The sequence below is a fragment of the Phytophthora parasitica genome, assembly GCF_000247585.1.
Source record: "Phytophthora parasitica INRA-310 unplaced genomic scaffold supercont2.16, whole genome shotgun sequence".
NCBI classification, from domain to species: Eukaryota; Oomycota; class Peronosporomycetes; order Peronosporales; family Peronosporaceae; genus Phytophthora; species Phytophthora nicotianae.
The window spans coordinates 316,403-334,398 of NW_008649002.1; the positions used below are offsets into that span (position 1 = coordinate 316,403).

A 17,996-nucleotide genomic window follows, 5' to 3' on the forward strand; every position below is an offset into this window, starting at 1 on the left:
AGTTCGAACCTTCTGCTTGCGAGTTGTGGCTGCGGAGAGGCATCGCCGTGGTGCTCAGTTTTGAGTGAAGATGCCGTGGCATTACAATGCAGTGACAAGCTCGGTGGTGCCAGCACCACTATTATACTAATCGACTTTGTTTCAGAGGAAACGCTTCGAGTAACTCGACGAGTTAGCTCCGAATTAGCTCACTCATACTGAAGCTCCCATATGCCATCGAGCCAGCGACTGTAACTCGCTGAACCTACGTATTCCGCCACCAAGTCCGACGCAGCGAGCACTTCAACAACAACGCAACAAGACTATCGACAGCGGAGACTGCACCGAAGATTTTCGTCTGCATTCGTCTGGCAAGAATCGTGTCCTCGCTGTCAGCTCATTGTAAAATTTAGAAACTTCAAATGACTCAATCCGTGTCATTTCTAAAGTTTTTTTCTGCTTGGTTTCACTTGCCCATCACGCAAACTGCAACTATAACAGTACAAAATGCTATTTGCTATGTTCTACTTCTTCGCCTTTTTCGAGGCCTCTGGAATCTCTGGGAGGCGATCACCTGGGTTATTACACTCCAGCAAAGGCTCAATGAAGCCCATAGAGATGGCCTGGAAGTGCTGGCGTCGTCTCCAAAGATTCGGCAGTAATTGCCGTGGCACAGGCGTGGAGCCCATTCCGGTCAAACACTCAGGCCACTCGCCCTTACCCGAAGGTTCACGTCGTGCTTGACGTGGAGTCACATGGGTCGGCATCATGTTAAACACGAGATTCGGTTGCAACAGCTTCAGTTTGTGCAGGCGGAACGGCACGGGATCCACGAGCGACCGGCCGTTCACATACAGCAGCTCGGCCGGCGCGCTGGCGTTCAATGTCGGATCAAAGTGCGCCAAGCTACCGCAGAGCGTGTCCGGATGGCGCTCCATGTCCTTGTTGGAAATATCTGACACGACACTGGCACCCCATGGTGAGAAGAAGTACGGCGTATGCGAGAGCTCGTACGACAGCCAAAACGCCTCCTTATCACCCCAAGAGAACTCGTAGATGAAGCGGTGCTCGGTGATTAGAAACCACAAAACGCTCATGGCCTTCTCAGCGTTTCGTTTGTTGATCAATAGCATGGACGAGTCCTGCTCGTGCGCTGTCTTACCGCGGTACGCAAAGGACTTCTTGAAAGCAGGTGACGGATCAGCATATGCGAGTCCGAAGCGCTTGTAGTCGAAGCTCTTAAGCCACTGGTGCAGGTAGATCGGACCTTTGTCCGTCTTCTTGTTAAGATACTGGTTGTTGTTGATCACCCGGTCGTAGAAGAAGAGCGTGCCGTTTTTCTTGTACCCTTCGTTATTACGCAACACTGCGGGATCTTTTAGCAGAATCGCGTCAGCATCCAGGAAAATGAGCTCTTCGAAGCTGGTGAAGTGCACGGCCAGTGGTTTGATCCAGTAACTCTGGAAGCTCTTGGCCAGTTCGTCCGATAAAATCTTCTTGTTGACATACCGCTCGCACAAATCGATGACTTGAATGTTGTCATCGAGACCGAAGAGAAGATCGACGGAAGGTCTCGTGAGATCATGACAATGGTGCACCTCGATGGGCTCTTTATTGCCAAGACACCGTAACTCACGGATTAGAGAAATACCGAGCTCCAAGATACCGTCGTGCAAGCACAAGAGAATGCCTTTCGATCCTTTCTTGATGACTTGACGAGGCTCGGCAACACGCTTTGGTTTCTCAGTAGGTTTTTCCGTTGGCTTCTCGGTAGGCTTCGGCGTTGGTTTCTCGGTAGGCTTCGCCGTAGGTTTCTCAGTAGGAGCTGTTGTAGGCGCTACCGTCGTAGAGATGGGTAGTTGTGTTGTTGGTTGTGGTTCTACTGAGGTCGAAGTGTTGTCCGTCGAGGCGGAAGCTTTCAGCGACCACGACTCCTTTGGATCAACATCAGGCGTGTTCTGAGCTGCCAAGGAGAACGCTTTCTGCATGGTTGCACTACGGAGATTGTATCTTTCGCTGAGGCCTCCATCGCTCACGAACGCGTACTGCTGCGAGAGTGAACACACGCCACAGAAGAGCATAAACGCCCCCAGTCCTCGGATGTACACATTGCTGAGGAAGCGACTATCTCGAATCCGAGTTCCACACTCAGACGCCGGCATGCTCGAAGCAAGTTGATCAAGTGACGAAGATCCAGATTTTTATCGAGTGAGCGCAACGCGACCCCTATCAACACTGTTGGCATGCGATCAATCAATGCCTGTGCCTAACCAATGCTCAGGTATCTGTAACTCCTCCAAGGAGTTTCAAGAGATCCGTTAACGTGGTAACGTACAAACTAAAAAAAATATCCAACATTTATTTTTCTTTACTCATTGTCGGATAGAAAAATGAAGTTAAGCTTCTTGAAAGCCACGAGCCACGCCCTGTTCCTCGGCTTGTTGAGACGCAAAGTAGTTGAAGATCTGCTCCAGTGACGTTTGCGAGACGCTGTACTCTCGGATGTGCATCTTTTCCTTAATCTCTTCCACAAGAGCAAACACCTTCGACAGCCGCAACTCATCATTCGAGCCACGCAACTTAAAGCGGCAGAAATCGTTCTGACGCTCCATCACCGACACGCCACCGTGGCTGAACGAGTAGCTCAGAAAGTGGAACAATGCATCGAACCGCGTTTCCTCCAGACACCAGGACAAGAACGCCTCTGCGCGAATGTATCCATCGCGTTCCAGTACAGCAGCGAGACCGTATCCTGTCGGGTGCGAAGCCACCACTCGCTGGGCCAGTTCTTCATCTCCAAACGACCTGCACTTGTCTTCTAAATCCTCACGAGTGACGATCTCTTCAGCTCCTCCAAAGTGTCGCTGCACCAGTTCATCCAGCTCTTCTTGGGACGGATTAGCCAGCTTGACGTCGAAGACCAGACCGTCGCCAAACCGAGACTTCAAGTGCTGCACACTACCCAAGCAACGCAGACGACCGCCCACCATGATACCGACACGTGAACACAGCGCCTCCGACTCCTCCATACTGTGCGTTGTAAGCACAATCGTCGAGTTCTTGCCACGAGTCGAGATATCCGCGATGACGTCCCACATAAAGCGACGAGAAACCGGGTCCATACCCGTCGACGGCTCGTCCAGGAAGATGATCTGCGGGTTGCCGATCATAGCGATAGCCACCGACAACTTGCGCTTGTTACCGCCACTCAGACTACCAGCCAGTTTGTTCTCAAAGTCTCCAAGATTCAACTGCTTGATCTTGTCCTCTACGACTGTGTTCAGTTGAGAGCTTGGAACGCCCTTGATCGATGCGAACAGCTCCAGATGTTCACGTACTGTCAGTAGCTCAAAGAGAGCATCAAACTGAGGGCAGTAGCCAATCTGGCGTCGAACTTCGATCTGTTGCGTTAAGATGTCAAAGCCGCCGAGTGTAGCAGTACCGTGGGTGGGGAGTTCATCGCCAGTGAGCATCTTCATCGTCGTCGTCTTGCCAGCGCCGTTAATACCCAGGAAACCGAAACATTCACCGCGCTTTAAACCGAACGACAAGTTACGAACCGCGACCTTGCCGCCTTGATACACTTTACGAAGGTTCGATAACTTGACGATGTCGTTGTCTGCCTCTCCGTTAGCTACACGCTGCGCCTCCTTCACAACGTCCTCGTCTTCCTCGTACGGCTCGTCTTCAACGTTATCACGGCCACTCATCCAGTCTTTCACCTTGGGAAAAGTCATAGCGTAGTCAATACCCACAGCCAGGAAGCCATACAGAATGGCCGTAACGAACAGGTAGATCATCTCCCAACCCATAAGGTCAGTACTGAACGGACTCGTCTTGGTCTCGTCACTCTCTCGGATCGTAGTGAGCTCGTTTAGCACCAGATTCAACAGGCCATAGCCGAGATTAAACAGAGGAGACAAGCGCCAGAAGAAGACCAACACTGCGTTGATATCTTCCGTTGACTCGATCACATCCAGAATAAACGCCACGACCATGAGCACCACGCCGATGATGAAGTTGATCATGATTGTGTACGTTTGAGACGACGCGTGCTCCTTGAACAGATATGACAGGCAGTACGTGAACGGACAGATCGCCAATCCGAATAAAATGAACAGGACGATGACGGCCGGGAACGTCTCGGACGTGCAGCTGTTGCAAGCCGAGCTGCCCGTCATCGAGTCGATGTTGAAGCCCTTGATCATGATGATGGCAGCAGCACACGGAATCAAATACAGCAGGAAGTCCCAGATAAAGTTGGACAGCCAGAACGCTCCAAGTGATACACCCGATACCAATTGCTGGTGCTTCGAGTTGTGGCTCGACTGTTTCTCCTTCACCAGGAACGTCACGATAGACGCCGGGTAATACGTGAAGGCGATGCAGATGAACAAGCACGCTGTAAATGCCAGGAAAGACCCGAACAAAGCCTTCGTATCAGCAGTCAAAGGGAGCGGGTGATTGTTAACAACCAGGTTGACGTTCGAGCCATCGGAACTCGAGTTGGATGCGAAGAACCGGTAGATCGTCTGGTCCATTAACGCCTTGAAAATAATAGCACTGTGGGTGGACGTAGTGTTGATAAACATGTTGTAGCCGAACAAGTTCTGGATGCTGTCTCCGTGCACCAAGTACGCGCCGTATTGGCCTTCAACTGTACTGGTATCGACACCGTAACCACGCTTGTAAATCTCCTGACCCAGACGTAACCCGTATCCAGTGGCACCAGTAGTGTTGACTGCAGGGTTCGTGTACGTCACACGAAAGACTGTGGGCGAACTGGAGTCGTACGCTGGTTCAGACAACGCCAAAGCTTCAGTGGATACGTCGGTAAAGTACGAACTTCCCATCGCAGTGCTGCACCACTGGTCATCTGTTGTACCGGGTTGACAGAAGTACGGCGTTGGGGTCTCAGTTCCATAGTCAAACTTGTCCGTAGTTAACGCCAGATTCGGATCGTTCTTCGTGAAGCTGGTGCCTTGAAGCAAACCCAAACCAACCAGCAGCAAGAAAACCGGGAGTGCAAGGCTGTAAAAGATCATCTTCTTGTCACGCTTGGCATATCGGAACCGCTTGAGAACGAGAGCTCGTAAATGAGTCATGAAGAACGATCCAGTCTGTTCAGGAAGAGCACCCGAATCACTTGAAGCCGTGGGGCTTTGCACGGGTGTTTCTGACCTGCCACGGTTCCCAAGCGTATGCTGGTTACCGTGATCATCTGCCTCCGCCACCTTAATGAACACTTCCTCTAGTGTGGTCACAGATACACCATAAGATAGCAACCCAAGCTTCTGCAGGTTGTCGTCCATATCCGCAAACATCGACGCGAACTTCGACGAGCTCGCAAGTGGCAGTTGAAACGCAATCTCACTACCAACGTTACTCAGCAATTGCGCAGCGGGCACTCGTGACGTCACAAAATCGATCACTGCGCTGTCCTTGCAGGTGGCGTCGTCCTTCACTAAAGTCAAGTTGTAGCCTGCTCCAAAGCGGTTCTTTAAGAACAGCGACGAGCCGCAACAACGCAGCTCTCCTTCAGCCATAATGGCAATACGATCACCGAGAATATCCGCTTCGTCCATGAAATGTGTCGTCAATACCATGACTCGATCATTGCGGTTGTTCAGCAGGATCTCCCACGTGCTACGACGACTGTATGGGTCCATACCGGACGTGGGTTCGTCCAGGAACACCAACGAGCTGTCACCCAGTAGAGAGACAGCAACAGACAGCTTTCGCTTCATACCACCAGATAACTCCGTCGACTTTACGTGGCGCTTCTCGGTTAACCCAACTTCACGGATCTGTCGGGTGATCACAGCGTCCAGCTCGGTCTTCGTGTAGCCCTTGATCCGTCCAAAGAAGAGCAGATGTTCTTCAACAGTTAGCTCTTCAAAGAGTACATCGTGTTGGAAACAAAGACCCAAAGACTCGCGAATCTCGTCCATATCTTCGGTGATCGACATGCCGCGGAACGTAGCGTCTCCACTCGATGGTGCAATCATACCAGTAAGCATCGAGATAAGCGTCGTCTTACCAGCACCATTATGTCCTAACAAACAGGTGATCTGGTTCTTGTACATGGTCAGATTAAGGCCCTGCACTGCCACTTTTTCACCACCAGGGACTGGGAACACCTTACGTAATCGCTGTACTGCCAACACTTCACCCTGACGTTCCTGTTCGCGGAGTTCTGCGTTCACTGGCTCGAAGTTGTGGTTCACATCGACGGAAACACTGTCCAGCAAGGCCTCTCCCGGGTCGGAGTCCTTTAAAGCCTCACGCGCTTTACGGCGACTCCTCCAATACGAAGGAGACACCGGGAAATACCACTTCAATGTGGTACCGTGTTCCTTGGGGATAACCTTCTCGAAGTAGAGTCCCAGTAGTGTATACAACACCGTGTCGATAGCGAACATTAGCAGCGATCGGCTGAAGCGGAAGTTGTCGCTTAGTACACTCGCATTGGAGAAGTTGACGCCTGTTCCTGTAGCCTCCAAGTTCGACAGCACCGTAACACCAAGTGACAGTGCGACTGGAGAGAGGATACACCCCGCTGTCTTCTGGTTCTCAGCCGTTTCTGTTGTGAACGCTGCTGATACGAAGTACATGAGGAAGAAGACCACCATTCCGACGAACGCTCCAACACGAGCTTTACTGAAGATGGTGCTGATCATGAAGCCGTAAGCCAGGACACTGAGACTGAAGAGGAAGAAGAAGAGGAAGATCAACACCACTGAACTGTTCGAGAAGAGTCCAGCCATACCCATGAGAGCTTGTAGTATCGACCCGAAGAACAGGATCAGGATGTACGTGATGTACCAGGACACGACGATAGCTTTCTCCTTTACACCCAGGATCTTCATATACTCACGCAGACGCAGCTCCTTCTCTTGGATAAGAACCACCAGAATCCGAGAAATCGAGTACAAGTATGACAAAATGAACACGATAGCGAACACGTCCGACACTTGGTCATAGAATGGAGAGCTGATGTACGCTTCAATGGGGAATGGCGCCACCGACGCGCCAAGATACGGCTGTGGAGCCTGTCGCAGTGGCTTCAGCAATGCTTCTACTGTTTCATTCGGGAAAAAATCCTTTAGACTTGAGAATGTAGCGTCCGACCCAGCGATATTCTGGACAGCAGTGGAGATAATCACATCATTATCCAACGACGACAGCAGCGCGTCGTCTAGTTCTGTTGATACCTCTGCTGTCGTCTGTGGTCTTTGACACTCTCCATTCGTTGTCCTAGTAGAAGCGTCCCATTGAGGCATACACGACACGAATCTGGTCACTAATGTCTGCAGCGTCATGAAGCCCGTGATGGAATATCTCGTGTAATAATCCATGCTGATAGATTTTTGGAATGGCGAAATCTGCGGCGGATCTCCTCCTGTTCGGGGGACTAATCCAATGGCTCCTCGTCGTCCAAGTGTCGAATTTAACCTCACAGTGTACTCGATATCTTGGAAAGACCCGATATTATCGTCATCTGGGTAGGAATCAAACACGATACCTCCGTAGATATGAGGGTTTTCCAAACTTGAAGCGTAGTCTTGGCCACTCACATAGTCCTCCATTGCTTCTTCCGTGTCAAAGAACTTGACACTCTCCATAAAAGACGGAAATACCGCCGATGTAGAGGTATTTCGTAGGTTAATTCGTGGGTACCATAACTCCATAGTTTGCATGAAATAGTCCCGCGTAAACGTGTTATCCGGGGCAATAGCGATCTTGTAGGGTGCTACTTTGCCCCTACACGACGTGGGTACAGCATATTCGGACGTTGGGTCGATGTCCACCAAACCTCTTGTAGTTACTCCAGTCGTACAGTTTTCTAGGTCTGCGGACGATAGTTCGTCCATTTTCATGCCTTCTGATATGGACAGACTACCCATATACAACAGAATTCCCCACAGTGACGTCTCGTGCATCGTAAACTTGGGTAGAACGGCGGGGATACCGGATAAGGTAGTGCCCGACGTCTGGAACAGGTTGTAAGACGTGCCCAAGGTGTCGTCGCCAGTGACGCTCTCGTCATCACTCCATCCTTCGGGTACGCTTACGCCATCCACTAAAGTCTTGAGTAACCCCATAATTAAGATGAAGATGCAGGGTAGGGCGATCTCCATAAAGGTGGCGACGGGATGGCGTCGCTTAAGTGTCCAGTTCTTCCATAGTAGAGTGCGGATGAACAGCCACGTGGTGCGGCGCTCGGCCAGCGGCGGAGAGGAAGAAGATACCATCTCCTTGCCGCCCAACATGGCGGTCTGGGACGACGACCGCGTCTTGTCCATCGACGGAGTGACTTGCGCTCTACCTAGCGAAATTGGGTATGACCGGTCGAAGTAGTGAGCACTAAGATGTCATAACAGATATGTTACGAAAATCGTGGTTAGTGTGGTTTATATGAATTATCTGACGAAGTTCGGATGCCTTCTGGAGAAAGAGACAGGGTGAGGATGGGAGAATCTCGAAATTATGCAATGTGGTACCAGAGTGAAGACCGAGTTGCCAAAGTGAAGAGACTTTGGCCCCGCAGCCTGCATGGCAATGCATGAATATGCAAGTACCTGGGCTTGGTACTGTAGTGAAGATGTCTACTGTGTTGGTCTCCTTGTTATAAGCATTTCGACCTTCAAGGTTGCATCCAAACCGAGGGTCTTCGAATGATCTATGCCGGACTGGATTTTAACATGGCTCCAACGCTGTCTTGTCGGCTGCAGACTCGCAGTGCGAGTCGTAGGCTGCGACATAAGCGAAAGCAGCGCAAAGGTACATGTACATGTATTACGGACGCTCTCTCTTCTCTAGAGAGCTGTTCATTCGCGTCGCGGATGACTTGATCCGTGCTAGAGCGTGGCCAGTGTATCCGCGATTCTACCGTCATTCATGCAAGTGCCAAGTCGACGACGTGCTGGATTTCCCATCGAAACAGTTTATTCACTCCACCGACAATAAAAATCAATCAGTATCGTTTTACATTTTCCAAAATGTAAAACGATACTGATTGATTTTTATTGGAAAATGTTTTCCATCTCTGTGGAGTCATGAGCAGGAGGAAAAAATGTAAAACGATTCATTTTTTTGTCGGTGGTATCCGGTGAATGAACATTGATGAAGACTGCTCCGTATAAAGGCGATTGACCCATTCGGCCGACTGCCTACTGGATCCTCAGAAGGATTCAAAGCTAAGCAAATCTACCCAATGCTTGTATGGCCAAGATTTGGTGAAAGTTGTCAACGCCTGGCCTCAGATCAAAAGCATCTTTAAAAACATATCAACAACATTGTTTCCAATTCAACCGATGTTGCATTCGCGGTAATAGTTGAAGATTAAACACGCAAGATACGACGCGCACTAGACAGGGGGAACAATGCAATCTAAAAGGAAAATGAAAACTACCTGACCAGTGCGCTCGCCCTTTAGGGGGCGTTGGGATCCTCAGCAATTGCAACTTTCGCGACACCATCAGCCACCGTTTCAACCGGTTCTTCCTTCGCACCACCTGCACGAACGATATCCGCAAAACTGGGAGCGTCATCAGCGACCCACGAGAAGCGTGCGAAGAGCTTCTTCGAGTCGCCACTAGCACCGGAACTGTCGATGCGACTGCGACGTCCCACGTCCTGCGTCGTAAACTCCTCGGAGAAGTACGTGGTATCTGTGTTGCTGAGAACATTGGGCAAGATCGGCGGCTGCACCTTCTTCTCCTCCAGTAGACCCCAGTCGATGCCCTTGAAGAAGGCGTGCTTCTTGATGGCCTGCACGCCTTTCACCTGGAACATCGTCGACTTGCCGGAGCCTAAACGTTTGTCCACATTTCTCTCCAGTAGCTGTTTGAGGATGGAGTGAGTATCAGAACCAAGCCACTTTGGCAGAGGCAGCTATAAAAAATAGTCGGTGATGTCAGTAAGACAAGTCATTTGAGAGCTGTATAATGAATTATTCGTACCTTTTCGTTGAGGATTTTGTGGTGGAGTTTCTTGCGGTTTTTGTGTCTGAACGGGGGATAACCAGTGACCATTTCGTAGATAAGGGCGCCTAGCGCCCACCAGTCCACAGCCTGGTTATAAGCCTTCCGACGGATCATCTCAGGCGGCATGTACTCTGATACAGCAGAAAAGTCCGGGATACGTAAGTGACCAATAGCACAAATCTGTAGTATACTTGCATGAACGCACCGTTGGTGCCACACATGGTACTCGTCGAGTCGTCCTCCTACAACATCGCATGGTATTCATAAGAACAGCGAGAGCTCCGATGACGCAGCTCCTACTCACATCAGCCATTTCTTTGGCGAGACCGAAGTCCGTTAGACGGATGTGTCCATCAGCCCCAAGTAACACGTTTTCAGGCTTCAAGTCTCTGTACAGCGAGAAAAAAAAAGATGTCACTAATGAGTTCATCACTAAAGATAAAGAATACAATCGTGCCGATGAATGATGCCCTTGGAGTGCAGGTGCTCCAGTGCAAGCACCATTTCAGCAGCGTAGAACTTGGCCGAGCTTTCGAGCAGCAGTCCCTCCTTGTGCAGGTGATGGAACAGCTCTCCACCCGCCACAAACGGCATAACCAAATACACATTCGACTTGGTCTGGAACGCATATCTCAGACTAATGAGGAACGGGTGGTTGATCTTGGTCATAATGTCCCTCTCCGCTTGCAGATACGACACCGAGTTGTGCTGCACAATGTACTTGTTGGACACAATCTGTCACAAATAGCACAATAGATCATCAGCATAACCACTAAATCGACACAGTTCTCTTTCTTGCACTTACTTTCATGGCCAGGATCTCGTCCGTTGGCTGGTGTCGCACTTGAATCACTTTACCGAATGCTCCTTGGCCAATGACACATAGTAGATCGAAGTCTTGAGGTCCCACCGGGCGCTTCGAGCCGCTCGTGTCGGTGCTTAAACTGCTGGTACTGTCAGAAGAAGCGGGTGAAGCCGGAGCGACTGTGTCTTCGTTCTCGTTCTCCGCTATCGCCTCGTGTTTGCGACTGAGTCGCTTGAAGGTAAAGCGTCGGAGCTTGTCACGCTTCGATCCATTGCGCGGCGTGGACGGCGCTTTGTCCACCACTTGCGGAGCCTGTGGCGGAGCTCTAGCCGCCGCAAAGTCCTCGGTCTCGGCCTTCGTGAGGGTCGACGGCATCGCGAAGGGAGGAACGCCAGTGACCAGTGCAGCAATGCACAGTGTACCTCTGCTGACGCTAGTCGACACTTGTGTCCGAGCTAAAAGGTATTAATAGATTGATGGATAGGCGATTTGACCAGCGAAAGGGACAGAACCTACCGGACAGCGAACCGACGTGAGAAGTCACACATTTGTGCAACATTGGAACGACATTATCGGTTGAAGCGACGCAAAGCGTATCTTTTTCGGTATCCTTTTAGTGCAGAGCGTCATTCGGCGTTGCGACTGCGCTGGAAGTTGATAAGCTATGAGGTATTGCGTTGACCTGGTACTGTCAACCTTGACAGCGTTGCTGGCAATTGGCAGTGCGTTTAGTGACGAGATTCCGACTGGAAGTGCTGAAGTTCCTACACATTCCGACAACACTGTCGCTACCATTGACAAGAACACACAAAGTTTTGTGGTGGCGACCCACGGATCAGCATATTCCCTAACGTTAACAACATTCCTCACGGATGCTGCACATTTGCACTATGCGGTGTTGCCAGTGGGCCAACCGGCGTTAGATGCAGCGGGTATCAAGACTGCAGCGGCGCAGTGCCGCTCGGATGTGGGTACAACAAACGATGTACGACCGAATAGTGCAGTCTCGAGGGTGCAGAGCACAGGTGTCGTGGCTGCAGAAACAATCACGGTGGCCAAGGCTCAAAAAGTGGTGAGTGCAGTGAAAAATCTGCAGCCGAACACAACTTATGACGTCTTCTTCGTCTCGGAAGTGGTCGGAAGCAATGGGGTCTTTGGCCCAGTACAGTCGGTGCTGCAGTCGTCCACACATCCAGAACCTCCGGGAATTGACATAGTTAATGTGCAACCGGAAAATGCGACGGCGGATTCTGTACTGATCAACGCCACGTTGACGACTCTGGGACGCGCGTACTTTGCATTAATACCGAGCGGAGGTGACGAGAAGCTCACGGCTGAAGATCTGGTACAAAATCGAAGTACTGCTGGCTCAGCGAAATCACAATTTTTAGTACATACGGTGGGAGTCAACGGATCGTACAATTTTCAAGAAGTTATGAAAGAGTTAACTCCAGCGACTCTGTACGATGTTTTCGTGCTTATGGAGGCTCCTGGCAATGGAGAAGTTCGAAGTGAAGTGGCTCATTTTCCAAAAAAAGTCCGTACGCATGCACTTGCGCCAGAAGTGACAAAACTGGTATGTTTTCCGCTTAATGCGAGTGCTACGGCTCTTGACATCAGCTTTAACTTGGCTGTGGATCAAGAAGATATCGACCGCGTGAAGCTCGAGACGTTGTCGTATTTTACTTACAATCTCCACTATGAAGTCATCGCGTTGTCCGATGGTAAGAAATCTACAGTCACAGCTAGCACGGTATCAGTTTCTACAGGGAATAGCGCGGTAACTCGCAGCACCGATGACATCAGCGCGCTGAAAAATACCACCTTACGTGGAATATTCTCCATGTGGAACTTCTCGAGCGTCGAGGAGTTTCAAGCAGGTCTTCAAGAAACTCACCATGCTAACATCACGGGACTGCAAAGTGGAACTTTGTACAAAGTGAAGCTGCGTGCAGAAACTGCTGGGAGCAATGGACTCTTCGGTCTTCATGAACTCACAACTCAGGCCACGACACACGAAGTACCACCCCGAATCCTCGCTGCCACCGTCCAAGCAACCAACAAAAGTGTGAATTCTCTCACTTTAATAGTTGATTTGGAGCAGCAACAAGGCAATATCCATTACGTTCTCACTGGTAAAAGTGGGGCTGCTGCTAGTCTTCGCGGTGTCTTCCAACAAGCCACAAGCGTGGAACATCTTCAAAATCTATTGCGCGACCGAGCACCTCGTGATTCCGAAGAAAATGCATACAAAACTGGAGTTTTTACGTTCTTTTCGGAGGAGAAAATCACCATCTCCGACACTAGAAACCCCAATGCAAACCCGAATATTGCGAGACACGGTAAACCCGTAGGAAAGAGCGAAGTGGAGGCGTTCAGACAGCAATTCGAGATTACGGGACTTGAAGATGCGACGTCGTACTCTATTGCTCTTCTACCAGAGACTACGAAGAGCTTTGGTCTATTCGGCCGCGCATTCAATTCTTTACTCGAAGCTCACACGAACGAAAACGCCTCGCAGATTGAGTTGCGTTCAGCCAGGCCGCTTCACGGGAATATCACCGCTATCCAGCTCGACGTTAGCATGACGAAGCCGAAAGATATCCTCTTCTTATGCCTCGATCCTTCTGAGGATGTTCAGGATGTGGATCTCGATCAGTGTCGCGAAGTAGACAGGAATAGCTTGGAGGCTTCGAGAGTATCACCTAACACTTTTACTTTCGCTATCGGGAATCTCAGCGAAGACACCGAGTACCAGGCCAGCCTGTACGCTGAAAACTCTCTTCGCAACGGTGTAGTAAGTGAACGAAGCGGAGAAGTTAAGGTTCGAACGTACAAGAGCGCACCACGGATCATTGAGGCATCTGCACGACCTACCGCAGCTTCTTCATCGCAAATCGACGCTCAAGTTGTAGTAGATCCTGATGCGTCGTGCATAGTGCACTATGTTGTTCGTGAAGCGCAGGATTCAATGACGACTGACACACAGAAACCGGTGGATGCAGCTACAATTGTAGAGCACTCATCCAGTAAGGATCCTCGCTCCCAGTTCCAGCATCGACTTCCATCATCCTCGTCATCTTTTGTGAGTGGCGGGAGCGTATTTACCGAGACTGGTGCTGCCAATACAAGCTTTAATGTCCAAGAACTGCGCGCCAATACGACGTACGAAGTATTCGTCGCAACGGAGACAAGTAGAGATGGAAACAGCAGCGGAGTCCTCGGAGAACTCGTGACTTTCAACGTTACAACTCACGCTATCGCGCCCAAAATCGTGCTTGCAACAGTGGATCCTGTCGACGGCAGCACAGATAGTGTCGTCATTATAGCCAACCTATCACATCCAGGAGTGCTGCACTACTTCCTCAGTGACGTCGACTTCGCAGATCCAGCAGTCATCAGCCATAGCGACGAGAAACGTACACCTCACGAGCTACGAGGACAGTTAGTAGTGCTGGAGGAGCATATTTTGATGGAGGTTATCAACGGCACGAACGATACTCGACCAACTGACCCACTCGTGTTTGTCCACAACACTACAGTGAGTGGACTCAAGGCTGGCACGACGTATCATGTGTCTCTAACCACAGAGACCTACGGAAGCGAAGGCGTCTTTGGTGAATTCCCACCTCCAGTGCTTGTGAACACTCATCTTGGGCCTCCAGTGATCATTCCGGACAAGCTTTCGATGCATCCAGTGGACGGATCAAGCTCAGCTCTCGCCATAGATTTCGCACTGGATCGCTTTGGAGATGTCCACTACGCGCTGTTTTTTCGTGGTCTTGTATCCGACAGAAGCCACGAATTTGGAGCTCCAATAGAGAGAATTGAGGACAAAAAGGAGGATGCAGGCAACGAGTCGACTCCAATCTGGCCACCACCAATTAGCACGTTTGACCTCAAGAATTTGGACGGCTTAATGCTCAAGAACGCGGAGCTAGAGGCGCTTGGCGTGGGTGTTTGGGTGAACGATACCATTTCAGTCTCTCGGGAAGATATCACGTGCGGCAAAATGATACACAAGGAGATCGATAAATTACCGGCTAACGCACTGTTCGATGTGTGCCTTGTGAGTGAGACTGCAGCCAGTAACGGTATATTGGGCTGGCCGTTGGATGGTAGTGTTTCTGCGTGTCATCGGGTTGCTACGCATGCAGACTACACGAACCAGTCGAAGCTGTTGGACGAGATAACAGTACATCCTTTAGGTGGTCGAACGGACGGGATTCGTATCAATCTCAACGTCTCCAAGCTGCCGAAAGCCCCGCAGACAACTGACGGAAACGTCCTTGATCGATATGCTCAATCTACCGGTAGAATACCCTATTTTGTGCTAGTCGACGCAAAATCAAGATCTGGACGTGACCTTGGAGCATTCTCTTCTCATCGAGGCGAAGTTACAAGTGTCTTTAAGGAAACATCTCCTGGACACGGCGACGGTGTCGTGGCCGCTGGAATGTTGTCGAATATATCGCGTGAGAACGCTACTGCACTGGTAATTGAGCAGGATGTGCTTGGACTAGGCGCGAATCACGAGTATTTGCTCTTCTTCGCGTATGAAACCAGCGGCAGCAACGGAGTGTTCACACGAGTCAATCCTCACAAGCATCGAAGCAACGATTCGCGCTCTGAGAACGACGGTATCCCGGTTACAACATACGAATCCGCTCCTCGTATCATGAAAGCTAACGCCAACCCCACGTTCGGTCAGACTTCCCGTATCACGGTGAAGTTTGACGTTGCGTGCGATTCCTGCGCGAATACACTGGTTCATCTACTAGTGTTTCCAGACTACTGTAAGTCTCCCGAATCTGTGGCTGATACGCTACGTTTGGGTCAATTTTCTGGCTCCGAGACCAATGTGACTATCTCAAACACGAGTGAAGTGACTGGAGGCTGCATCACTCCGTTGGTACAAAAGCGCGTGGAGTTTGAAATGTCCGAGAGACAACACAATCGACACGATCTTGAAGAGGAACTTGGCGATGAAAATGTGCTCTCACCCAATTCTAGTTATATCGTTCTACTAGCGACTGAGACGGTAGATTCTCACGGTGTGTTGAGTACAAAATTCGAGGAGCTGCGAGTGCGAACGCATGCCCCAGCGCCGAAATTTACAGATTTTCGACTGGAACCTCGCACAGGGTCAACAACAGAGTTGGTGTTGACGTTTGCACTTGATCGTCCGGGTGAAGTCCACTACATGCTTGGAGCTTCTGACAATGCGGAGTTTAACGTCACGTCACCTCATAACATCAGCAGTAAAGGCATTCCTACTGGTGATCGCAATGGACGCAGTAGAGATACACACAATTACCGTCCAGAAATTGTACGCACACGACGAAGCGTGACGTATTCGGACGGTAAATACGTCGAGCTCGTGGACTATTTGATGCCAGGTACAAGCTACAGTCTGTTCATCGTGTCGGAGGCATCACCGGCAGATCACGGCGTATATGGAGATATCCACGAGGTGAAAGACGTCTCGACATTCGCCAATGCGCCGATTCTACTGGCTCACACGGCGTACCCGACACCAGGGACCACTGAATCGTTAACTGTGGGCTTTCGCATGGACGCTCCGGGCATTGTGTACTTCTCAGCTGTTGCAGTAAAACCTTGGGGGCTGACACGTCATGTTGCTAAAGGAAGTGACCGGTTCGGCAACCGCTTGGCACTACAGGACCGACTTATAGCGCAGAAGAGTTTGGACGTAGATAAAGAGAGTATGGAGCTAGAAAGCGACAGTGGCTGGCGAGAAATGATCCTACAAGTGCCTCAGACTGGAATTAACTACACGGTACATCTCGTTACGGAGACGAACGGCAGTGGAGGCATTTACGGTACCGTGGCGACCCACGCAGGAGTTCGTGCTCATTCAGAGGCACCAGAACTGGTTAATGTATCGGTGAACCCGACCGACGCTCGTGTGGATGCACTTACAGTGAATGTTACGCTAAGTGACCGTGGTCACGTGCACTATGTCGCAGTACCAAGTGGACGTGGCTCGGAGCCTCCATCGAACGATCAATCGACGGAGCTGAGTGTACGTGCCAGTGGCAGCGTCGACGTTAATGAGACTGTTGGAGACCAGAAGACAGATTTTGTGATCACTGGACTCACGGAAGGCACTTCATATGACCTTTACTTCCGCGCGGAGACATTCGAGAGCTTTGGTGTCTTTGGATCATGGGCGAAGCAGGCCGTGACAGCCCGTACGCACGGTCTTCCGGCTGATGTTCTACCTGAAGCAGTGGAGTGTAAAGTGATACCGTCTTGTGAGCAACGAGGACGTGAGGCGGTAAGTTGTGTTGTTATTTTCCTGCTTTGTCATTGTGATTAACAAGTTTTTGTGCTCTATAGTGCTCGCGGAAGGCAAATGTATGTGGCAAGTGTCTTGATGGATATGGAGCTGAGGGTGATGAAGAGGTACCAGAAGCTAACGAGCCATGCGTCAAGTTGACTCCCACGAAAGGTATGTCTGTCATATTTTCTATATCTTACGTACTTGTTCAATTGAATGTGTACTGTGTTTTGTCAGCTAAACGTGGTCCGAAGATCAAAATTAACGGTGTGACGCGTAACCCGAACTTGCATTTGTCAGAGACAGAGAGTGAGACTGATGAGGAGCACGAGCATGAGCCTGTGCATGTTTTACCTACGGAACACGTCAAGCTTGAACAACAGCCCGTTGATCTAGATGCATTACAGCACGACACGGAGATTATTGAAGAACCCATCCAATCGACAATTCCGGTGACGGAAGATCATACCGTGCAAGAACAAAATCAAGAACCAGTAGCGGACCAACCCCAGTTGATAGAGCAGCCTGTCGAGCCTCAAGTACCGGTATCCGTCGAGCCTAATCAACATGTTGACATCGGTTTGGACGCTCTTGCTCATCCGGAGGTCACCGCTGAACAAGAACCGACTCCAGATCTCCCAGAGACCTCAGGATGTCCATTGAACTCGCAGCCGAGTGCTTCCGGCTTGTGCGAGTGCATTCCCGGCTATGAGGTAGATGAAGGAGGCACCAGTTGTGTTCTCTCACGCATGCCCACGGTAGCTGAAGCTACCGCTGCGTCATCATCAGCCGCCTTCGATGTCCTCAACACACATCATATTCCTGGCCAAAGTTTGTAGTCTCTCATAGGTTGCACATGCAGAGCTGGACGAGGTTTACTATCTTTGCATTGAACAAGCAACAGGAAAGCCTAAAGTTT

General features: G+C 50.4%; 4 protein-coding genes across 5 annotated transcripts; 1 reads left to right on the plus strand and 3 right to left on the minus strand.

Moving 5' to 3' along the window:
* Positions 1-375: 375 nt before the first annotated feature.
* On the minus strand, positions 376-2,141 carry PPTG_08767 (hypothetical protein; the record flags this gene model as incomplete). The annotated part of the gene is made up of 1 exon (XM_008903490.1): positions 376-2,141. The coding sequence occupies one exon, from the start codon at positions 2,139-2,141 to the stop codon at positions 504-506; it is 1,638 nt and encodes a 545-aa protein (XP_008901738.1). The 3' UTR covers positions 376-503.
* A 161-nt stretch (positions 2,142-2,302) lies between these two features.
* PPTG_08768 (hypothetical protein) lies at positions 2,303-8,732 on the minus strand. The gene has a single exon (XM_008903491.1). The coding sequence runs from the start codon at positions 8,283-8,285 to the stop codon at positions 2,376-2,378; it is 5,910 nt and encodes a 1,969-aa protein (XP_008901739.1). The 5' UTR covers positions 8,286-8,732; the 3' UTR covers positions 2,303-2,375.
* Positions 8,733-9,204: 472 nt separating this feature from the next.
* Positions 9,205-11,235, minus strand: PPTG_08769 (AGC protein kinase). Its single transcript, XM_008903492.1, has 6 exons — positions 10,774-11,235; positions 10,426-10,703; positions 10,273-10,357; positions 10,174-10,210; positions 9,945-10,099; positions 9,205-9,876 (listed from the first exon to the last, which is right to left on the minus strand). The coding sequence occupies exons 1-6, from the start codon at positions 11,146-11,148 to the stop codon at positions 9,415-9,417; spliced, it is 1,392 nt and encodes a 463-aa protein (XP_008901740.1). The 5' UTR covers positions 11,149-11,235; the 3' UTR covers positions 9,205-9,414.
* Positions 11,236-11,296: 61 nt separating this feature from the next.
* Positions 11,297-17,996, plus strand: PPTG_08770. Of its 2 annotated transcripts, none has more exons than XM_008903493.1 (3): positions 11,297-17,074; positions 17,137-17,248; positions 17,315-17,996. In XM_008903493.1, the coding sequence occupies exons 1-3, from the start codon at positions 11,438-11,440 to the stop codon at positions 17,914-17,916; spliced, it is 6,351 nt and encodes a 2,116-aa protein (XP_008901741.1). In that variant the 5' UTR covers positions 11,297-11,437; the 3' UTR covers positions 17,917-17,996. The 2 variants fall into 2 exon arrangements, with proteins under 2 accessions (XP_008901741.1, XP_008901742.1); XM_008903494.1 differs by having other exon boundaries at positions 17,378-17,996.